Source organism: Crocodylus siamensis, chromosome 1 (assembly GCF_052110815.1).
Source record: "Crocodylus siamensis isolate JL-2025a chromosome 1, ASM5211081v1, whole genome shotgun sequence".
NCBI classification, from domain to species: domain Eukaryota; kingdom Metazoa; phylum Chordata; order Crocodylia; family Crocodylidae; genus Crocodylus; species Crocodylus siamensis.
Window position 1 is genome coordinate 423,177,665 of NC_143395.1, and position 24,373 is coordinate 423,202,037.

The following is a 24,373-nucleotide window of genomic DNA, read 5'->3' on the forward strand; positions in this document are numbered from 1 at the left end:
CAGATGGGGCCCTCCGTACCTCTCAGGATGGAGTCACCAATCACGATGATGCGACGCTTCCTCCTCTTGGGCCTCTTGACTCCCGCCGCCCGCACAGGACATTGTGTGCGCAGAGTCTCCTCCCTGGTATCTTCCACTGCCCCCTCCTCCTCCAGGGCTGCCAGGGCCTCGTACCTGTTCTCAAGAGAAACTGGTGCCGCAACATGGTTAATAGCCCTGGCACGGGAGACCGTCTGCCACTCAGCATCCATCCATCCATCCATGCATCCACACATCCATCCATCCAAACATCCATCCATCCACAGACCCAAACATCCAGCCAGCCAGCCAGCCAGACATCCATCCATCTATCCACCCATCCCCTTATTCCTTCTGTTTGTCTGTCTTTGAGGTGTAGCCATCTAAGCAAAGCTGTGGTGGAGGTCGCCAGCCACACATGATAGGACCATGGTTTAGTGTGTATTAAGTTATTTGCAGTGGTTTGAGAACAGGGAGTACCTGCTGCTTTTAAAGGGGGTTCTCACACAGGCCGCTGTTTGGGAGCACTGTGCAGTTACTGCTTTTACTTCAGAATCGTAGGAGAATTGGGCTTGAGGTCACATCTACTCCTACCACCTGCTCAAGGGAGGAGCATCCCAATCTAAACCATCATGTCCTATCACTTCCCCTTTGGTGAATTAAGTTTTCCACTAGGCCCCAAAACCCCAGAAGGCAGCTCCAAATCTGTGTAAAGTGTAACAGCAATGGACTAAAAAAGAGTGAGGTGTCCTGTCTTTAGCCGGAACGTGAGAAAATGCCCTGAGCTTTACAACAGCGGCTGGCTCAGGAGGCTACTAAAACCCCTCAGGTTTGAAAGTAGTTGAGTTCATCACACAACCTGCACACGACAAGGCCCTGGTGCAGTCTGGGGCTGACTGGCTGGGCAGCAGCTCTGCAGAAAAGGACCTAGGGGGACAGGGGACAAGAAGATGGACAGGAGCCGGCAGTGTGCCCTTGTTGCCAAGATGGCTACTGGCATCCTGTGCTGCACTGGTAGGAGCAGTGCCAGCAGATGGAGGGAAGTGATTATTTCCCTCTATTCAACACTGGAGAGGCCATTTCAGGAGTCTTGTATCTGGTTGTGGGTCCCCCACTCCAGAAACAATGTGGGCAAGTTGCAGAGAGTCCAGCTGAGGGCGACACAAATGGTTGTGGGGCTGGGGGACAGGACTGGTGAGGAGAGGTTGAAGGAGCTGGGCTGATTTAGTCAGGAGAAGAGAAGACCGAGGGGGGTTGAATAGCAGCGTACACCTCCCTGCAGGGGGGCTGCAAAGGGGATGGAGCTGGGCTGGTCTCAGTGGGGGAAGATGGCAGGACAAGGAGCAATGGGCTCAAGCTGCAGCAAGGGAAGTTGAGGTTGGATACGAGGGAAAACGTTCTCACTAGGAGGGTGAAGCACTGGAGCAGGCTCCCCAGAGAGGTGGTGGACTCTCCATCCTTGGAGGTTTTTAAGACCTAGCTAGACAAAGCCTTGGCTGGGATGATGCAGTGGGGGCTGGTCCTGCAAGGAGCAGGGGCTGGAGTAATGTGACCTCCTGAGGTCCCTGCCAGCCCTTGTTGCCCATGACCCTATGACCCCAGCTGACTTCCTGCCCTTTGGGCAGGGGGCTGGACTCGATGATCTCCCGAGGTCCCTTCCAGCCCTGATGTCTATGAAGTCTATGAAATGATTCTTTGTCTCTAAGGCATAGCCTCATCGTGAGATGTGAACCCAGACATAGACTTCCTCATCTCTCAGTTCTTTATAATCCACGGTGCCCAAGAGTTATCCCTTGCTTTACACCTAGGGAAACTGTGGCACAACCAAGGAGCTTGCCAAGGCCTCCTCTTGGTGTTCCCAGCCACCTCCTACCTACCTAGGGTCTGCAAGCCCTGGCTAACACAACCATGCTATAGTGCATGAAGCCTAACTCTCACTTTGTTAGTGTCTCTAGAGTAAGGGATCTCCACTGGCCACCATAGAGCTGTGCACATATCCATTAGCTGAGGATTTGGCCCCAGTCACTTGCTCAGAGATAGTAATGCCAGCAAAGACCTGCCACATGACCTTGGCTGCAAGTTGTCCTTAGTCCAAGGATGCAGACTGCACCACCTCTCTGCGGGGCCTATCCCAGTGCTTCACCACCCTCCTTGTGAGAAAGTTTTTCCTAATACCCAACCTCACCTTCCCTTGCTGCAGCCTGAGCCCATTGCTCCTTGTCCTGTCATCTGCCCCCACTGAGACCAGCCCAGCTCCATCCCCTACAGCCTATGCTAGAGAAAAAAAATTCCCGTTCACCTTCAAGCTTTTCATAGGACAGGGGCTCAGTATGGAAGAGTTATATGACTGAAGGGGACCCCGGAAAGAGGGAGGCCAGGGAAGGACCTTGAACCCCATGGATTAACTGACACTGCCCAGCAGGGCCTCTCTGGCAGCTAATGGTTTGCTTGGGGGGTCTCCTTTGTACCGATGAGAGTTACCCTTTTGCGTGTTTGCCCTGCAGGGTCGCTGACCCCAGCTGCCTCCCGGCCGCATGCAGTAAGGGGTGGAGAGAAGCAGGAGCTTAGTTGTTGCTTCCCATCTCTCAGCTGAGCCGGGGGCTCCCGGGGGAGCAAGGAGCCGCGCCGTGTCTGCACACCACAGGCTATAAACCTCCATGCACAGCGCTCCTCTCCGCATGCCTCCCAGCCATGGCGGCAGTGCAGGGCTTTGGGTGAAGGGCTCCCTCCTGTTATCCTCACCTGGCCCATGTGATAGCCCAGAGGGAGCACAAAGCTGGCCCAGGTAAGGGGCTCCCAGCTGGACCAAGAGCTCTTGAGGTCGGAGAGCTCAGACGGGGTAAGTTCCAGCTCGGGGAGACAGCGCGGAGCGTCACATGCGTTTGGGAAGCTGGTGGAGAGAAAGGACACTCAGACCGGGAGACCCCCAGGAACAGCCTCCAAACTGCAGGGAAGGGGCCAGACCCATCAGTGAGGGCAAAGCTTTTCTTCCAGACTCTGGCAGGAGATAGGTCCTGTCAATGAACCCCTGATGCTGGGGCATGTCAAGTCAGCGCCCATTTCCCAGGCCCTTCTGCACACCCTGGAGTTCCCCCAGCTCCCCATCGTGGCCAAGACGCTGGATGTCCTGTGCAGGGGGGTTGGCTTGCTGATGGGCTGCAACCTTATCCAGGAGCACCCTGCTCTTACAAGGGCCAAAGTTCCTCTAGCATAGATACCCCTGGAGCCCAGGGCTACGGTTACACCCAGCCGGGCAGATCATTTGGCTGGGAGCTTTTCTCCTCCTTTTTCTCAGTGCATTGTCATGGGAATCCACCTGGAAACTGTCCCCAAAACACTTGACACTCCCTCAGCTGCTGATGAACTACGGTCATTTCCCATCAGGGTGACCCACGTTGCCTTGCAGCCTACCTCACCCTGCATCTGTCTGTTATCTCATGTAGTCAAGGAAGGTCTGGATGATGGCTGGCACTGCAAGGCACTGGGGTTGAAGGGCGAAGTAGCAGCCCCATCTCTCGGGCCCACCAAGGACCCCTAAATCAATGTAGGGGTCAGGGTCTCTGTACTACACTCTCTGCTGCGAGCCAGCTCCCCTGCAGGGTATGCACATCTCCCAACCCCTGTGAGCTCACTGTAAATCTCCCCCTGTGTCTGGACATCAGTGCTAATGTTCCCAAGACTAATGTTCAAGCCGCCTTAGTGCCCAGATGCCGCCTGAGTCCCTCTCCCATCATGAGAGTGACCGGCAGCCCCAGTGACAGCTGTTGTCATGACCAGCACTAATCTGAAACATGTGGATCTTGGTAATTTAGTGAATGGGAGGCACATCTTCCTGTGGACAAGCTGGATATTAGGAAAAACTTTCTCACCAGGAGGGTCGTAAAGCACCGGAACAGGCTGCCCAGAAAGCTGGTGGACTCTCCATCCTTGGAGGTGTTTAAGAGCCGGGTAGACCAAGCCTTGGCTGGGATGATGCAGTTGGGGCAGGTCCTGCTCGGAGCAGGGGGTGGATTAGATGCAACCTCCTGACGTCCCTCCCAACCCTCATTGTCTATGGTTCCAGGACAATAGGAACCGCAGGCTGGTACCTTACAAGGAGCTGTTTTTCTGGCTGAGATTTTAGACTTTTCTCAGCTGAATCAGAGGTCCTGAGGTCCCTTGTGGAGTAACATCTGCCCAGCCCTTGCTCTAAACAGCGAGAACTGCAGCACTGCTCTCCAGCACGTGCCGAGCTCAAACCGGCCGTCTCCTGCACAGCTGGAGTCGCTGCAGCCGGACCGATTCGCTCTCAACGGGGATCCTGCTGTTGCTCTGTGCAAAGAGACTTTGCAGAAGAGGGGGGTGGGGAAGCAAGCTCAACTAGTCTGAAAGATTTGCTTTTCTTGGGTGAAGTGATTGCTGGGAAGAGAGGCTGGATTGACCACCCAAAGGAAGGACTGCCCCTACGAGACACAGGGCAGGCAGAGGAGGACACTTCCCTGTGTTGCTGGTATCTGCGTAGACCACCGTCACCAGCAGCTACAACCCTGCACAGCAGAGCAACCTGTCTACACATCTCGTGGCACCCACTGCCTTTGGCCCTGGCAGGTGGGTCACCTGCAGTCCTCCTCGATGTCACGAAGCCAGATCTCCGTGTGCCTAATGACCACTTGCCCACTACCACAGCCTGCTTCTTTGTAGCCTGAGGGGTCCCCTCCCTTGAAGGAATATCCTCAGTGCAAGAGGACGTTGTGATAGTGTCACCTTGCCTTAAGGACCAGAGAGAAACTGGTTGTTTTCCCAAATGGAGAGCAAGCAAGCAGGCTCAATAGTGCCTTAAAAATGTGCTTTCATCTTTCTCCAAATGAGAATCCTTTTTAATGTTTCTCCAAACAAGAATCTTTATACTTTCTCCAAACAGGAGTCATAGATTTCATAGATTTCATAGACATTATGGCTGGAAGGGACCTCGGGGGATCATCGAGTCCAGCCCCCTGCCCAAAGGGCAGGTAGTCAGCTGGGGTCACAGGATCCCAGCAAGATAAGCATCCAATTTACTCTTGAAGGTGTTCAATGTAGGTGCTTGAACCACCTCCGCTGGCAGGCTGTTCCAGACCTTGGGGGCTTGGACAGTAAAGAAATTCTTCCTCATGTCCAGCCTGAAGCGGTCTTGCAGGAGTTTGTGACCATTCGACCTCGTCATCCCTCGGGGCGCTCTGGTGAACAGACGTTCCCCCAGATCCTGGTGGTCACCCCGAGAAACTTATAGGTGGCCATCAGATCACCCCTGAGCCTGCGCTTTTCCAGGCTAAAGAGTCCCATGTCTCTCAGCCTGTCATCGTAAGATCTGTTTTCCTGACCTCTGAGTCCTTTAGTTCCTTATTAAATCAGTTTATTGAGCATTACAGAATATCAACTACTGATGTTCACAGACACATCATTTTTAGCTAGCAAGCAATTTGATTATATATGTATATTACCAGTCCTATGAATATACTTCTCTGCCAAATGGCCCGGTGTCACAGAGCAGGCTCTTTCCTTGAAGGGAGATCAGATGTTTTCAGTCTTCGGACAGCATCAGGACCAGGGAAGAGAAGACAATTATTTTTTTTAAGTTGGTGATATTTATAGTCCTTTAGTCATATAGTCACCAGCTGGGTAAGTTTTTGCTTTTCATCAACAGGTTTCTAGTTTTTATAAACATACTGTTTTCAGTCTTCTCCGTATCTATCTACCCTCACTCTCTTGTACTGTCCTGCTTCAGATAGGGGTGGGATGTGCACCAGTAAGACATTTTCTCAGACTCTTTGAAAAAAAACAAGTTACATAATAATGACATCGCTTGTACGTGGGCATGTGAACTCTGTAGATGCACTCATGACAAAACTAGGCTCGGCGGGACCTAATGGACCGCTGTCAGTCTTGTCAAGCATCAAAGGCTAAACTGTCTCCATAATATCAGCGGGAAGGTCAGTCCCACCTAAGGGAGCTACTCCCTTCTTCCCTGAGACCCTCAGCCTTCTTAGTGACTCACAGGGGTGCTCTCATGGAGGTGGGACTGCTTGACCTTAAATGCTGGAGGCTGCAAGTGTGAGAGGAATGGGCAAAAAACTGGGCAGACCCGTTCACTCTCCCTTTCATTATGTCCTGTCTGCCACTGCATGACACAAAAGACTGGGCAACATGGACCTGTGGTCTCACCCAGTCAATGGCAATTCTTATGTTCTTATGAAAGCATCATCTGTGAACCTCTCTGTCCCCCTTAGCTGCTCCGGTTCAGCCACCTGAGTCTTGAGAGAACAGACCTATTCTATCCAAGGATGCTATGTGCTTTTACCAGTCAAATGCATGCAAAAAATGCCCCCAGGGACAGGTAATCAAACATGCCGTACTCAGTGCAATAGACTGGATAATCCCCACCCAGCTGCTGGACTTTGACAGCATTTTTTAAAGCTTAGAACTTGGTTTGGGGCCTTAAGAAAGGCTTTGTTTCAGTTTGCACCTTTAGATTAGGAAAGCTGCATTTATAGATGGACTTCCTCCACTCAGTTTAGGAACAAAATATAAATTAAGGGGTCATGACTTTAAAAGCCAAGGTCTAAAGTCTATTTTTCAGTTGACGGTGACTTTAATCCAGTGTCTAACATGGCTAGTCAGTGACTTATAAATCCCCTTGAACTCTTCCCTGGTTTCATAGTTTCATAGTTTCTAGGGTCGGAAGGGACCTGAGTAGATCATCTAGTCCGACCCCCTGCCCCTCGTTGCTGAGGGGGGATTTGATAGCAGCTTTTAACTCCCTGCAGGGGGGCTGCAAAGAGGATGGAGCTGGGCTGTTCTCAGTGGGGGCAGGTGACAGGACAAGGAGCAATGGGCTCAAGTGCAGCAAGGAAAGTTGAGGTTGGCTATTAGGAAAAACTTTCTCACAAGGAGTGTAACAAAACAGTGGAACAGGTTACCCAAGGGGGTGGTGGAAGATCCATCCTTGGAGGTTTTTAAGACTTGGCTGGGATGATGTAGTTGGGGGTGGCCCGACTTTGAGCAGGGGGTTGGACTAGATGTGACCACCTGAGGTCCCTTCTAACCCTCCTTGTCTGTGATTCTATGACTCTAAGATTTGTTCTTGTTATTATTATTATTATTATTTCCATTTATAGGGACAGGAAGAAGCCATGTAGAATAATTGAAAAATCCAACTTTCCCTACCATGGCCATCCACAACGTGACCTTCCTCCATCCCTCCACCTTCATCCTCATCGGTATCCCAGGGCTGGAGGTTGCACACATCTGGATCTCCATCCCCTTCTGCACCGTCTACCTCCTCTCTCTCTTAGGGAACTGTGTCCTCCTGGTTATTATCAAGACTGAGCCAAGTCTCCACCAGCCCATGTACCTTTTCCTGTGCATGCTGGCAATTGCTGACCTGGTTGTATCTACCAGCACCTTGCCCAAAATCCTCACCATCTTCTGGTTTAACAACAGGAATATCACCATCAATGCTTGCCTAACTCAGATATTCTTCATCCATTCCTTTTCCACCATGGAGTCTGGGTTCTTTCTAGCCATGGCCTTTGATCGCTACGTGGCCATATGTAACCCTCTGAGACACTCGGCCATCCTCACCAACAGGGTCATTGCCAAGATCGGGCTGGGGGTGGTGGTGAGAGGGGCCGTGCTGCTGGGCCCGCACCCCTTCCTGCTGAAGTGGCTCCCGTACTGCAGGACCAACGTCATCGCTCACACCTACTGCGAGTTCATGGCTCTGGCCAAACTGGCCTGTGCAGACACGTCATCCAGGAGAGCCTACAGCCTGACTGTCGCCTTCCTCACCGGGGGGATAGATTTGGTCCTCATCATCATGTCGTATATCCTGATCCTACGCACAGTTTTCAAGCTGCCCTCCAAGGAGGCACGTCTCAAGTCCCTGGGCACCTGCAGCTCCCACGTCTGCGTCATCCTGGTTTCTTACACACCAGCTTTCTTCTCCTTCCTGACCCACCGCTTTGGTCACAGGGTGGCCCCGCACGTTCACATTATTGTAGCCAACATTTATGTCCTCGTTCCACCCATGATGAACCCCATCATCTATGGAGTCATGACCAAAAAGATCCAGGAAAGTGTGCTCAGAATTGTCTACACCAAGGTCTCTCCAGTGTTTCCATAGGGTGTGGATGCTTTGTTCAAAAGAGATTGACTGATGGACAAATCTCATCCCATGCTCCAGTCCCCAGAACACATCCCAACACATTTACTGTATCCAGGGACAGATGCCCTTCCACTCACTACTGCCACTGTGCCCCTCCCTCCCCCCAGTCTCCAATGTGCAAAACCCTGTCATACGAACTAGAGGAATAACTCAGTTGGTTGCACAAAAGTGGTTGTTACAGTCACTGGGAGAAGCTACTAGGCGGTAATATGATTTCACACCTCCATGTACAGGATCAGGCAAATCTTCCAAAACAACAGGAAAATGGGATTAACAAAATACCAAAGAAAGGTGGAATAAATAATTGCAGCAGCCAGAGAGGCATTGTTGTTCTCTGAGTGAAATAGATAATGTTCGCAGTCCTGTCTGCTCAGAAGAAGCAAAGGGAAGGGAAGAGCAGGCTGGATTTCAACCTGAAAGATCAAATCCCATTCAAATGGGGGGGAGGCAGGTGTCCAAGGAGAGTGGTCGCTCCTTCAGGAGACGATCCTCCAAGCCCAAAGGGAGGTAATCCCAATGAGGATCAAAGGGAGCAGGAGGGCACAAAAGCTCCTATGGCTCACCAAAAGCATCCGGGAACGTCTCCTAGCTGAAAGGGAGGCGCACACCGAATGGCAGGGAGGGGCCACCCCCAGGGAGGACTACACTGAGGCTGCTCGGGGCTGCAGGGGGGGTCAGGAAGGCCAAGGTGGAGATGGGACTGGGACTAGCGACCCGGATCAAGGACAACAAGAAGTCCTTTTTTAAATACATGGGGGGAAAAAAGAAGGTACCGAGTAACGTGGGGCCCCTGCAGGACACGCTAGGAAATCTGGTCGTCACACCAGACGACAAAGCTAACCTATTTAATGATTTCTTTGCCTCCATTTTCCTGAGCAGGGACCGGATCACCCCCCCACCAGGTCCCCCTCAGGCCCCAGGGGAGGCGCACCCAGGCCCAGGGTCAGGGCGGATCTAGTCAGGGAGTGTCTGGCGGGACTGGACGTGTTCAAATCAGCGGGTCTGGACGATCTCCACCCCTGAGTCCTGAGGGAATCGGCTGCGGTCATTATGGGACCCTGGCACGGCTGTACGAGCACTCGTGGTGCTCTGGTGTGGTGCCAGAGGACTGGAAGAGGCCAACGTGGTTCCCATCTTCAAAAAGGGGAGGAAGGAGGACCCGGGAAACTATAGGCCAGTCAGTCTCACCTCGATCCTGGACAAGCTTTTTAAGAGTTATCCTGGCACATGAAGTACCAAGATTATTTCAGACAAAAGCTGGAAAGGGCTAATACAGTGCCCATCTTTAGCCCTGCTAAAGAACAAAAATATTGAAAAAAGCAAAAACAAATAAAAAAAATATTTGGGGGGCTGGACTCGATGAGCTTGTGAGGTCCCTTCCAGCCCCTAATGTCTAATGTCTATGAAATCCAATTTTCTGCTATAAACAGGTTGGTTCCAAGAGAAGATCTGGCCTTTTACGATCAGATCACCAAATCCTTAGACGCAGGGAGAGCAGTGGACATCGTCTTCCTGGACTTCCGGAAGGCTTTCAACACTGTCTCTCACCCCGTTCTCATTAATAAACTGGGGGCTGTGGTGTCGACACCCACACGGTCCAATGGGTCGCCAACTGGCGGGAGGGCCGCACCCAGAGCGTGGTGGTGGATGGGTCCTTCTCAGCCTGGAGGGACGTGGGCAGTGGGGCTCCGCAGGGCTCGGTCCTCGGGCCCGCACTGTTCAACATCTTCATCAGCGATTTGGACGAGGGGGTAAAAAGCACCTGTTCAAATTTGCTGATGGCACTAAGATGTGGGGGGACGTGGGCACACTGGAAGGGAGGAATAGGCTGCAATTGGACCTAGACAGGTTACAGGGGTGGGCGGATGAGAATAGGATGGGATTCAACACTGACAAGTGCAAGGTGATACACCTGGGGAGGAAGAACCAGCACCATGCCTACAGGCTGGGGAACTCCCCTCTTGTCAGCACGGAGGCGGAAAGGGATCTGGGGGTCATCACTGACTCCAAGATGAACATGGGCCGGCAGTGTGGGGACGCGGTCAGGAAGGCCAATCACACCTTGTCGCGCATCCACAGATGCATCTCAAGCAGGTCCAGGGGGGTGACCCTCCCCCTCTATGCGGCACTGGTCAGGCCGCAGCTGGAGGACTGAGTCCAGTTCTGGGCGCCGCACTGCAGGAGGGACGTGGACAGCATGGAGAGGGTCCAGAGGAGGCCACCCACATGGTCACGGGGCAGCAGGGCAGGCCCTACGAGGAGAGGCTGCGGGACCTGAACCTGTTCAGCCTCCACAAGAGAAGGCTGAGGGGGGATCTCGTGGCCTGTTACAAACTAGTCGGGGGGGATCAGCAGGCATTGGGGAAGTCCCCGTTCCCCCGAGCACCGCCAGGGGTGACCAGGAATAACGGTCACAAGCTGGCAGAGGGTAGGTTTAGGCTAGATATCAGGAGGCGCGACTTCACAGTCAGGGCGGCTAGGGTCTGGAACCAACTTCCAAGAGAAGTGGTGCTGGCTCCTGCCCTGGGGGGCTTTAAGAGGAGGTTAGATGAACACCTTGCTGGGGTCATTTGACCCCCGTACTCTTTCCTGCCATGGCAGGGGGTCAGACTCTATGATCTGCTCAGGTCCTTCTGACCCTACAAACTATGAAACCATGAAACTATGAAGTGTTCACCACAGGGATAGTCACCGAATTAAGTCTTGAAGTGGTAAGGCATGCCAAGAAAATAATGATCATCGGCAAGGCTCTATGTAACGATGAAGCTTAATAGGCAAAGTAAATATTGCCTGCACACATAGTTCTATCTAAGAAGAAGGTGTCTATGTTGTAGAAACCTGGAAGGTCCATTGCATCTAGTTTCCTGCAACCACTAGCCCTCATGTGCTTATGAAAGCCATCGACCTTTCATAAACTGAATGACCTCGCTGGCATACGAGTGAGGGTATCACTTCCAATACGACCACTGACGGCTTTTCCAGGCTTGTGGGTTCAAAACTTTCTTCTAGATTCCAGCCTAAAATTTATTTTGTGGCCAGTTTATAAATGTGTATTTGTGTGCCAGCCGTGTCCTTTATATTAGTTCTTCTCTCCCCCGGGGATTCCTTCCCCGCTTGCCTTTCTCCTCTCTCCAAAAACACTTCCTTGCTATTCGAGCAGTGCAATCAGCTGCCCCGGGAAGTTGTGGAATCGCTTTCACTGGAGGTTTTCAAGAGGAGTTTGGATACGCACTGGTCAGGGATAGTTTGGGAACAGCACCTCCGTGTTCATGCAGGGGGTTGAACCTGATAACTCTTAGGTTCTTTTTTTGGTCAATAAATGGTTCAATGACTTCATTTATAGATAGAAATTAAAATCTTTTGGTTTCTTTTTTTTTGGGGCTAAAGAAAGCCTAATTCTCCTATATTTCTCTTGTAGGGGTAGCTGTCCATTCCTGCACTCATCCTGCTAGGTACCTATTTCTTTTTTGCATGAAGTACCAAGATTATTTCAGACAAAAGCTGGAAAGGGCTAATACAGTGCCCATCTTTAGCCCTGCTAAAGAACAAAAATATTGAAAAAAGCAAAAACAAATAAAAAAAATATTTGGGGGGCTGGACTCGATGAGCTTGTGAGGTCCCTTCCAGCCCCTAATGTCTAATGTCTATGAAATCCAATTTTCTGCTATAAACAGGTTGGTCTGAGAGAAGATCAAAATATTATAAACTGTAAGGACTTACCCTTAATGACTCATCTCACCCTGAATGACTCAGAGAGAATTTTCATCAACCTATTTAATTAAGTCTTATTGTGGGATGAGACCCAGAGTTCAAGAGTCCTTTGAAAAACCATTCAAGAAATGCGCCGCTCACCTCCACTGAGACTCTGAATGAAATAATTGCCTGTACGAAGAGCACGGTGCTGGAGATATTCTTGGAGATGGCCGGAAAAATAATGACGTCAATTTCTTCCGTCTGAAACACGACACTAAAAAGGTTGTTGCAGTTGTAGAAAATGTGTTCCCTGTTTCAAACAACTCTATTGAAGGCAAGACCGATTGGAGCGGCCTCCCTACTGCAAGCATTGTACGAGACATTTTGAGACCCCTCCAAAACACTGGGTTTGTTGGTTCTACGAATATTTTCTCTTACTTTGACAGGTCTTAACTGAAGTTATGAGAATGATTTTGAAAGTTTTCTGCCTCCGTGAACACATGCCTGCAAAAGGAAGTGCTGCACGTTGCTAAAGGAATTGAACACATGCCAAATGCCTATGAAGAAATGCAACCAAAAAAAAGAGAGAAGATTGAAGACGTAATACGAGAAAGAAGAATTTGATTTAAAAACAATGTCACCGAAAGAAACACAGTTCTCTCCCAAAAAGAGGATGATTGCATAGTCACTGATTGCACAGCTCCTGGAATGCCAGGGAGGAAACGAGCAGCCGTGACTCCAGACTTATCCCATATGGATGAAACCAGTGGTGAATTCCCAAGGGGTCCTCAGGGAACTCCATGTTATTCCAACACTTGTCAGCAACCTCCTCCATCTGCTCTCCAGACCTCCTGAAACTGCAATCACTGCATGTTTGGATGTGCTTGGATTAGGTATTCAGAAGGCGAACATTGAAATGCTTATACATAAATCGCTGATAAGAAAAATTGCAAAGATTTGATTTTTTAAATTTCTAAGGTGCGTTGGTTATAGCCGTGTCAGTCCAAGGACATAGATGGACAAGGTTCTTTCGGTAAATGTGATATCCTTTATTAGACCAACTAGATTTCATAGATTTCATAGACATAAGGGCTGGAAGGGACCTCGGGAGATCATCGAGTCCAGCCCCCTGCCCAAAGGGCAGGAAGTCAGCTGGGGTCATAGGATCCCAGCAAGATAAGCATCCAATTTGCTCTTGAAGGTGTTCAATGTAGGTGCTTGAACCACCTCCGCTGGCAGACTGTTCCAGGCTTGGGGGCTCGGACAGTAAAGATATTCTTCCTTACGTCCAGCCTGAAACAGTCTCGCAGTAGTTTATGACTGTGGCGGAAAGCCACCTTGTTTCTCCCCAAAATCTCTGCCCTGTGACACTGACTAAAATCTCTGAGCAGCAACCGTTTGATTAGGGTGGGCCAGCAGGCAGGGGACCCCACCCTGGCCAGTCTCTTTAGGTAACCGGAGCTGGCTGCAGTCCTGAGGGAGGGGGGACCTGCTCCCTCTGCCTACGGGACTGGCATCAATGACCTGGGTGGGGGGTTTCTACCTGGGGAGCTGGAATCTGCCCGGTAACAGGTGATGCATTTCAAATTGGCTGGCTGACAGCCAACCGGGGCTGGCCTCCACTGGCCCAGGGGAATGAGGTCACGGGGGCTATATAGGTTGGGGGGGGAAGGAGGCTCGCTCTTCTCTCTTCGGCCATGAGGGGAAGCAGCAGCCAAGCAGGGGAGACGGAGAAGCCTTGCCATCGGGACCCAGCTCTCTCTCACCCCCAGACCCCAGAGGGGAAACTCAGCCAGCCTCTGGAAGATGCTTGTGAGTAAGCTACTCAATCGGATTAGATATCTAGCTGGCAGTAACAGAGATGCGTGATCAAAAGGCTACCTCAGCCACACTGCTTGCTCTCTAGGATTTCTAAGATATTGCTCAACCCTGTCCCCTAGTTTCCCCTACCCCGGTAATCAATAAGGTTCTCCTTTGTGACCAGTGTGGGAGACTTATTGAGGGGTGGGTCTAAATTATGCCTAAGAGACCCCTTGGGTCTGCGGACTAAGGGAGACTTTACTTCTTGCCCCCCTGACTTAGGGAGGTGCTGGGTCGAGTACCCGTCGGACTATTAGGCCTGTGTTTCCCCGAGGACACAGGGCTGAGACAGTCCCTTCTCGGGGTGGTGGCGGCACGTTACCCCCAGACTAGCGAGTGTGCTCCGGGAGAGGGGTCGGCCCAGCATGAGGCGCCCCGGGGAGGCGCTCGGAGCCTGGCAGGGGGTCGGGCGCAGGGAGGTGGGCGGCTCAACAAAGGAGCGCCCCCTACTGGCCCGCCACAATGACCATTCAACCTCATCATCCCTTGGGGCGCTCTGGTGAACAAACATTCCCAACAAATAGTTGGGAAAATTGTTCTTTGCAAGCTTGCAGGCACAGAAACCCTTCTTCAGGCATCTTTATGTTGTGAAGTTTCCATTTCAAATGGCAAAATGCAGCATCTTCCATGTTTTGGGGTTGTTGGTTGTAGCCGTGGTGGTCTAAGGTCGTAGGCAGACATGGTTCTTTGGGTAAATGTGATATATTTTAAATGTTTAAAGCACTAGTCTTTTGAGCATCAGGTGCAGTTTCTTGTGCTGATTTTGTTTTTAAGCCTCCCTCAGTGACACTGGGTGCTGGCTGGAGCCCAAGCTGGGGGGGGGGGGGGGGGAGGGGGCGGGACTGGGCTGTGCGAATGCTCCTGCTGGGAGCAACTCCAGGGGGTCCTGGCTAGAGGGTCTTGCCCCTCTGCTCAGGCTCAGGCTAATCACTATATTTGAGGTCAGGAAAGAATTTCCCACCCCCCCAGTCAGACTGGTCTGGACTGGGGGGAGTTTTGTCCACCTTGATGCAGTTTCTAGTCCCGTGTTCTTCAAGGCTGCAGAGTCTCGGCTTGCTCCACCCAGAAGCTCCCTTGGTTCAGCTGGAAGCAGCAGCATGACAGATTCAGAGCCACCTGCCATGAAAAATCAGTGCTACATCTGGACTGGGTTATTGCCTTAGTAACAGTGAACATCTGGAAGTGATGCAGGCATGCATGATTGCATCCTACTTCCGTTTGGCTTGTATTCTGTGCAAGCTCTCACGGCATTTCCATTATACATGGTGCATTATACATGCACCAGCCAGGTTGGAAAACCCAGGATTCAGCTGGTGAGGCAGAAAGTCTTCAACTGTCCTGACTGGTCTCCACGCTTCCCCCAACCCTCAACACCTGTCCCTACCACAGCCTGAGCCCATTGTCCCCTTTCTGCAGACACTACCACTTCTCCCTTTGGCTGCACTGCCCAGATGTGTCTTGGAGATCTCTTGGTGGGGTCTTCCCTTTGCAAGGGCATAAAGCTCTTTGGGTGAAAAGTGCAATGGAGCATTGCTTGTGTTACTAAGGAGAATCCCGCATCCCTTAGTATCAGCCCTTCATGCGTTTGCAGAATGGGATTGTGTCTATTCTCCCATGTCTTTTCCCCAGATGGACGGATCTATCCATCTCTCCGGGCGCTCAGGGACTCATGGATGTCTGTCTACTTCCCCATGACTGTTACAATTTTGAGATCAACATGAAGATCCAGAGACCTAGTCCTCTCTGACTAGGTAGGCAGCTCAGGGAGTTCCCTTCTCTTTGGGAAGGGGCCAGATCCATCATCAGGGTTTACTCCCGGGCACGGACATGGCAGGAGAGGTGCTGGCTGGCCAGTGTCCTGCCTCTGATCTGTGTACATGCAAACATCAGCTATTTCCCTAGCTGTCAGGGGCCCCAGTGGGATCACACAGGGCTATATAGCAACCACGATCCTTCCTGCCTGGAGCACAGCCCCTGCTTGGCCTGGCAGCATAGCAGGTATTTGCAAAGCCTGGACAGAGCAGAGGAGGGAGAGGATGGGTGTGATGCAGTTGCATGAAGGGGACTCCCAAGGAAGAACTCCCAGGTACCCTGCGCCCTGCTCGAGAGCTTGCTGGGATAACCTGTCCACTGCAATACAGGCAGGGTGGGTTACCAAGCAATTACAGGGTCTGTTTTTCTGTGCATGGCCTTTGAGATCTCAGCGTAATTTCCAGAGGGGCAGATTTTGCTCCAGTCTATCTAGCCAATACCTCCCCTCACTCTTCCCAGTGGGTACCCTCCCCCACCAGACAACTGCAATGCATTGGCAGGCTGGACCCATCGGCCAATGGGTGCTATAAATGCTCACTTTCCAGGCCAGACCTTCAGGCCTCAGTTCACGTTTTACTTAGACCTTGCACAGGCAAAAATCCTGGCTGGGATTCTGCGCGCTCCTCCCTGCTTTCTATATTGGACGACTTCGTATCGCTTGTGCACGTGTTGTGATACCACCATAGAGGGCAACCCTCTTTCTAGAGCCATCTCAAATCTCACTAGACCAATATTCTCGGGGATGTGGTCTTCTCCCATTCTTCTGATGTGGCCGAGCCATTGCAACCTCCTCTTCTTGATAATGATTTCTAAGTGTGTCAGTCCCGCGTGAAAGGATTAAGCATTAAGATTAAGATGGTGAAAGGATTAAGGATTAAGTGTAGTATTCAACTATTTAAAAGGCTGCCCTAGAGAAGAGAAAGCACATCATTGGTGCACTCTTCTTATGTGTAACATTCGCTATAAAAATATTAGCTATGACTACTCCCAAGGTAAATCCTAGAGAAACTCCACTAAGAAAGTCCCACCGGCTCAACCTTTGCCTTCTCAGCACTATTCATTGTCACCTGCTATTCAGTCACTTTGTTCTCTGTTATCACGCATCCCACTCCCACCTCCTCATGCCCTGCACTGGAGTTGAAAGCGGAGGCTAGATTCATGAAGTTTTGGGGCCATACCCATAACATCCTTTATTTCTACCCATACTCGCTGCCCAGCAACCCCTCTTCTTTTTCCCATTGTTTTCTTTTTCTTGCAATGGCTAAAGAAGCTTCTGCTGTTGGTCTCCACTGAATGAAGCAACTCAACTTATCATTGGGCAATTCTTGCCTTATCCCAATACCTTCTGACCTCCATGATGCAGCTTTCTTTGCTAATATTTCCCTTTTTTCATGCTTTAGAGGCTCTCTGCTTGTTCCCAGTATCCCCTTGGGAGTAAGTGTTCATCCAAATATGTCAGGAGCATTTCCCTATAATTTTCCCACTGGCTTGGGAAAGCAGTTCAATAATAGTTTTTACTTTTTAATTAAAGGAACTTCAAGTCTCCTCCATATAGTGTCTGTCCCCCACTAGCCCTGCCACTAAGAGATATTTCCCTGATGTCCTTGAATTCCCTTATCAATTTTCTACACTTCATAAATTTAACTTTATACTCATTTCTGTATTCCTGTTTCCTTGCCTAGTAACTATTGTTTTTTCTTTCTAATCACTGCCTACTCTTTGCCACTGAACCAGAATAATAGAATCACAAAAAATGAGGGCTGGAAGGGACCTCAGGAGGTCACATCTAGTCCATCCCCCTGCTTCAAGCAGGACCAGCCCCAACTACATCATCCCAGCAAAGGCTTTGTCAAGTTGAGCCTTAAAAATCTCCAAGGATGGAGACTCCACATCTCTAAGTAACCCATTCCAATGCTTCACCAACCCTCCTAGTGAGAAAATTTTTCCTAATATCCAGCCTAAACCTCCCTTGCTGCAACTTGAGCCCATTGCTGCTTGTCCTGTCATCTGCCCCCACTGAGACCAGCCCAACTCCATCCTCTTTGCAACCTCCCTGCAGGGACATGAAGGCTGCTATTCAATCCCCCTCAGTCTTCTCTTCTCCCGACTAAATCAGCCCAGCTCCCTCAGCCTCTCCTCACCAGTCCTGTCCCCCGGGCCCCGAATCATGTCCACATCCTTTCTGTAGTGGGGGCCACAACTGGACACCGGACTCCAGATGTGACCTCCCCAGTGCCAAATAGAGGGGAAGAATCACTGTCCTTGATCACACTGCCGGCTCCTGTTCAGCTTCTTGTCCCCTGTCACCCCCAGGTCTTTGTCTACAGAGCTGCTGCCCAGCCCATCCTGCCCCCACAAGCCTGCCCCGGTGCAGGAGATCGCTCCCTGCTAAGTGCAGGACTTTGCACTTACCCTTGTTGAACCTCATGAGATTTCTTTTAGCCCAATCTTCCAGTTTATCTAGGTCTGGCTGAATCCTAACCCTCCCCCTGGCTCCAGTGTATCTGCTACACCCCTTCCCCCCCCCAGCTTGGTGTCATCTGCAGACTTGCTGAGGGTGCACTGCATCCCATCTCCTAGATTGTTAATGAACATTTTGAATAAAACCCAACCCCAGGAGTGATCCCTGGGGCACTCCACTTGATACCAGCTGCCAACTAGACATAACAAGCTTCTAAAAAAAGGTTTCCTCTTATTTAATTGCAGAATTATGGTATTCTAGGCATCTAAAATTCTTCTTAAAGAACTGTCGATTTCCATTCACCTTTTCTTTCTAATTTTCTTCCCACTGAGCTCTACTTGTCATAGATCTTTCCCAAAGCTGAGAACAATTTTGAAGAACCAGATAGATAAATAGATAGATAATGTTTTGATGCTTCCAAAATTTTGGTTGCTAGGATCATTCCCTGTTTGTTCATGTTAAATACTGGACGTATTTAAATCAGCGGGTCCAGACGATCTCCACCCCCGAGTGCTGAGGGAAATGGCTGAGGTCATTGTGGGACCCCTGGCACGGCTGTACGAGCACTCGAGGTGCTCTGGTGTGGGGCCAGAGGACTGGAAGAGGCCAACGTGGTTCCCATCTTCAAAAAGGGGAGGAAGGAGGACCCGGGAAACTATAGGCCAGTCAGTCTCACCTCGATCCTAGCCAAGCTTTTTGAGAGAATTATCCTGGCACACATCCAGGAGGGGCCAGCTGGGGACAGCATGCTTAGGGGCAACCAACACGGGTTCATCAGTGGCAGGTCCTGTCAGATCAACCTGGTGGCCTTTTACGACCAAGTCACCAAATCCTTAGACGCAGGGGTAGCAGCGGACATCGTCTTCCTGGACTTTCGGAGGCCTTTGACACCGTCTCTCACCCCATTCTCATTAAGAAACTGGGGGCTGTGGTGTAGACACCCGCACAGTCAGACGTGTCGCCGACTGGCGGGAGGGCCGCACCCAGAGAGCGGTGGTGGATGGGTCATGTTCGCCCTGGAAGGACGTGGGCAGTGGGGTCCCCCCGGGGCTCGGTCCCCGGGCCCGCACTGTTCAACATCTTCATCAGTGACTTGGACGAGGGGGTAAAAAGCACCTGTTCAAATTTGCTGATGACACTGAGATGTGGGGGGACGTGGGCACGCTAGAAGGGAAGAAAGGCTGCTATCGGCCCTAGACAGGTTACAGGGGTGGGCGGATGAGAACAGGATGGGATTCGACACAGACAAGTGCAAGGTGCTGCACCTCGGGAGGAAGAGCCAGCACCATACCTACAGGCTGGGGAACTCCCTTCTCGTCAGTGCAGAGGCAGAAAAGGATCTGGGGGTCATCACTGACTCCAAGATGAGCATGGGCCGGCAGTGTGGGGAGGCAGTCAGGAAGGCCAACCGCACCTTGTCCTGCATCCACAGATGCATCTCGAGCAGGTCCAGGGAGGTGATCCTCCCCCTCCATGCGGCACTGGTCAGGCCGCAGCTGGAGGACTGCATCCAGTTCTGGGCGCCGCACTGCAGGAGGGACGTGGACAGCATGGAGAGGGTCCAGAGGAGGCCACTCACATGATTAGGGGGCAGCAGGGCAGGCCGTACGAGGACAGGCAACGGGACCTGAACCTGTTCAGCCTCCACAGGAGAAGGCCGAGGGGGATCTAGTAGCCTGTTACAAACTGGTCAGGGGGGATCAGCAGGCACTGGGGGAGTCCCTGTTCCCCCGAGCACTGCCAGGAGTGAGCAGGAATAGCGGTCACAAGCTGGCAGAGGGTACATTCAGGTTAGACATCAAGAGGCGCGACTTCATGGTCAGGGCAGCTAGGGTCTGAAACCAGCTTCCAAGAGAAGTTCTGCTGGCTCCTACCAAAATCTACCAAATTGTGCCAGATTTTTCAGCAGTCTTTCCAGGTCCCAAGGGATATTAATCAATCTAATGACTGCACTGATGTCAAAGAGATTGGTATAAGCCTGTCCAGTACAACTGTATGATTTTGTAGCAATGCAAGTATCGCACACCTGCTATTCCTTTAGCCCTGGTGCATTCAGAGTCCGTGTCAGCATCGGTGATGCAGAGGGGATGCACACAGGTGCACGTGCACCCCCTGAGATCGGCGGTGCACCCCCGACAGAAGCGTTGCCGATGCTGCCGGTGGTGCCTGTGGGCGGTCACCGCTCGCCATCCCCGCCCCCTCCGCTGCCAGCACCACTAGATGTGTCCACGGGCCATCACCGAATGCCGCTGGCCACCGCCAACACTGCCGGCAGCATCTGCAGGTGGTCCCCGATCGCTGGTCAGCGCTGCCCACCCGCTCCCTTCACCACCGATGCTGCCACGGCCACCTCCGGGAGCTCCCCGCTCACCACCACCATGTCCCCGCTGCCTGTAGGCAGTCGCCGTGCCCCCCCAGCCTCCAGAGGCACGCTTCATTCATGTGTGTCAAGGTCACGTAACTAACTTGTGTCACTACACAATTGTGCAGACATAACAGTTATGTCCTAAGAGCTGATCCACGTACCTGAGCTACGGCACCTGCTCCCCTTTTCAAGCACTTAAGAGGCAGGTTTGTCCATACACTAAGAATACCTACAGCCTCCCCCTGAAATCTTCTCCAGGTCTGCTACATCCTTCTTGCTAGCAGCTGATCAAAACTGAGCCGTACGTCCAGAGCTGTCTTTCCCCTAACACATACTATGGCATTACAATATTCTCCGAGTTATTCACAAAAATCATAGAAATTAAGGGCTGGAAGGGACTTTGAAAAGATCATCGAATCCAACCCCCTGCACTGGGCAGGCGTACTGCTGAGATCAAATGATCCAGTTTCCTCTTGACAACTTCCAAGGTTGGGGACTCACCACGTCCTTGGGAAGTCTAGTCCAGATTCTGGGCATCCGGACCGTAAAGAAGTTCTTCCTTGCATCCAGCGTGAAACCATCCTCTAACAGTTTATGGCCATTGCTCCTTGTGCTCCCCTGGGGTGCCCTAGTGAATAGTTTTTCTCCCAGCTCCTGATATTCCCCCCTTACATGCTTATAGACAGCCCCCAGGTCTCCCCTCAGTCTCCCCTTCCCCAGGCTGAACAGTACTGCATCCCTTAGTCTTCTCTCCTGAAGTTCATCCTCCAGGCCCTTCATCGTCCTTGTGGCCCTTCTCTGGATCCTTTCAAGGTTCTCCATGTCTCCTTTGAACTGGACGCAGGACGGCAGCTGGGCTCCCACCAGCACCGAGTAGAGAGGAAGTATCACTTCCTTAACCCTGCTCACAACGCATCGGCTAATGCATCCCTGTATGCTATTAGCTCTGTTGCCGGCAGCATCGCACTGGTGCCTCATGTTCATCCTGTGATCAGCCATAACCCCAAGTCCCTTTCAGCTATCATGCTGGCCAGGACATCTCCTCCTAACCTATATACATGTCACTGGTTACTTCTCCCCAAATGAAGCACTCTGCATTTATCCTGCATCCAGTTCCACTCCACCCACCTTTCCAGCTTGTCCAGATCTGCTTAGATTTGCATCCTATCCCCTAGCATAACTGGGGGGTTTTTTGCTTCCTGTTTTTTGTGCATTCAGCCATTTCCATTATTTTGGCCATAATGGTGAATTAAGAATGTGCTTCCATTCAGGCGTCACCAATGGCATTCAAATCGTTCTTGGGTAGATGTTTAGGTGTTTCTACCTTGTAGGTGCTTAGGCAGAGGTCTCAGTATGGGGTTTTTTGGGGGGAGTTGTTGCTGCTGTTGAGGTTGGTGTCAGATGTTCTTGTTTTGGGGTGTTTTTATGGATTTTTTGCTTTATTTACACATTTTCCCCACTCTCATATCTGAATACACGAATAAACAGAGGCTGGAAAATAAAAGTTTCTGAGCATCAGAGCGGTAAGGTGCTGGAGCATCCTCCCATGAAAGCGGTGAGGGAACTAGCTTTCAGATGGATCTCCATCATTTAAAAAAAAGGGACTGTTTGATGCGATTGTTTGTGACAACAGGGGACTGATCTCCATGACTCAGGGGCCTCTTCTGATCTTCTACTCCAGTGCATGAAACTTGTGAGCAGCTTATGTATGAAAAAGCTTCAGGGAGGAATGGGAATAATGTCTACAGCAGAGATGCTTTACCCAGAGTTTCAGTGTTGTTGCTTTAAGGACCATTAATGAACAACTGGTGTCCAGGTGAATGCTTTTTAATGGCTTTTTCCACATTGTAGTATGCAAGAATCATTGGTTTATGGCACACAGACCTTGGAGTTGGGGTTAGTAGAGTCATCCGTTCACAGAACCATGTCTCTGGACAATCGAAATGTCACTTTCGGTGGATGAAGAGACAGGTTTGGTGCAGCCATCAAAACAGCCTCTTCGTTTGCATTTAACACCTAATCTTCATACTGACTTCATCTCTCCTAATATTGACTTCATCTTTCCGTGCAGGCATTTGTCCTGACGCCATCAATGCTAGAGTCTGAGTACCTATAAGAAGTGCGGTTTAATAAATGCCAGAGACCCTCAGGCTGAACCTCATACCATGTTGGATGCCAACGGGACCGTCTTCACCAACCCCTCCACCTTCATCCTGCTGGGCATCCCAGGGCTGGAGGATGCCCACATCTGGATCTCCATCCCTCTCTGTGCCATGTACATCCTCGCTGTCCCGGGGAACTTCACCATCCTGCTCATTGTGCGGACAGAGCCGAGCCTCCACGTGCCCATGTCCTACTTCCTCTGCATGCTGACCGCCACCGACCTCGTCCTCTCCACCTCCACCCTGCCCAAGATGCTCGGCATCTTCTGGTTCAATTCCACAGAGATCGAGTTCAATGCCTGCATGGCCCAGCTGTACGTCATTCACTCCTTCACAGCCGTGGAGTCGGGCATCTTAGTGGCCATGGAGTTGGATCGGTATGTGGCCATCTGCGATCCCCTGAGGCACACCTCCATCCTGACCAGTGCTGCTGTGATAAAAGTTGGCTTGGCTGCATTGCTTAGAGGGGCCTTGCTGTTGGCCCCCCACCCCTTCCTGGTGAGGAGGTGGCCTTACTGCAGAACCAACGTCATTCATCACACGTACTGTGAGCACATGGCCGTGGCGAAGCAAGCCTGTGCCGATATCCACATCAACAGCTACTACAGCCTCTTTGTGATAGTCTTAGTGACGGGCATGGATGGTTTTTGTATCACCTTGTCATACAGCCTCATCCTCAGGGCTGTTTTCAGGCTTCCTTCCAGCAATGCCCGTCTCAAGGCCCTCAGCACCTGTGGCTCCCATATCTCCATCATTTTAGCCTTCTATATCCCAGCCCTCTTCTCCTTCCTCACCCACCGGTTTAGCCACTACATAGCCCTGCACATCCACGTTATTATTGCCAACTTGTACCTCCTGGTGCCTCCCATGCTGAACCCCGTCATCTATGGAGTGAGGACCAAGCAGATCCGGGACCAGGTGCTCCGGGTCTTCACTTATAAAGGGACCTAATGTTTCATCCCAGCGCTCCATGGAGACCCAGCTGGTAACGCAGTGGACTACTGGACTTTAGAAAGAACCAAAGATATGTAAAATGTTTTCTAGATGTAACACTGCTACCCTGGCACAGTCTTCAGAGATGCTCAGAGGCCATGGATGGGACCTGGTTTCAATTCTAAAGTCCACTTGTAAAGGCTGGTCACTAGCAGCCAGCAGGGATGTACTGCATAGAAAAGGGGGCAAAGGGGCCAAGATGCCCTCCTGGCTAAACAGGGAAATCCAGGAAAGCCTAAGGGTAAAAAAGGGGCATACATGCTGTGGAAGCAGGAGGTAGCTACCAAGGAGGAGTATACAAAAATTAAGGACAACAAAAAGTCCTCCTTCAGCTATATAGGGAGCAAAAAGAAGATGCAGGGCAGCATAGGAACCCTACAGGATAGACAAGGGCAGTTGGTGACAGATAAGGGGGGACAAAGCAGAGCTCTTCAATAAGTTGTTTGCCTCTGTATTCTTGAATATGGATCTAGCCAAATCTCACAAATGCATTGCTGACAGAAGCAGGAGAAACACCAGCCCACCTACCGTCAGTGCTGACCTAGTAAAGAGACCCTTGGAGGGGCTGGATGTGTTTAAATCAGCGGGGTTGGATGGGCTCCATCCAAGGGTGTGATGGCTAGAACTAAAGAAATAAATAAGCAATAAATCTGTGCTTCTTGGAGGCACTTGGAACTTTTGTCTAATATGAAGCTTGTATTTTTGTAACCCGCAAATGTAACTGTGTGTGGGACTGACTAGGCCTCCAAGACAAAGCTCTAGCTGTGAAATTAGCTGACCTAATAGTTCTTTCTCGCTCAGAATTTAGCCTTGATGATGATAAAAAC

The 24,373-nt window shown here is 51.1% G+C and overlaps 2 protein-coding genes across 2 annotated transcripts; both read left to right on the forward strand.

Annotated features, from left to right (window-relative positions):
• The first annotated feature begins 7,201 nt into the window (after positions 1 to 7,201).
• LOC149875663 (olfactory receptor 52K2-like) lies at positions 7,202 to 8,158 on the forward strand. Its single transcript, XM_090062200.1, has one exon. It carries the CDS (start codon positions 7,202 to 7,204, stop codon positions 8,156 to 8,158), a length of 957 nt encoding a protein of 318 aa, XP_089918326.1.
• A 14,398-nt stretch (positions 8,159 to 22,556) lies between these two features.
• LOC149875664 (olfactory receptor 52J3-like) lies at positions 22,557 to 23,504 on the forward strand. Its single transcript, XM_090031815.1, has one exon. It carries the CDS (start codon positions 22,557 to 22,559, stop codon positions 23,502 to 23,504), a length of 948 nt encoding a protein of 315 aa, XP_089887941.1.
• Positions 23,505 to 24,373: the final 869 nt, after the last annotated feature.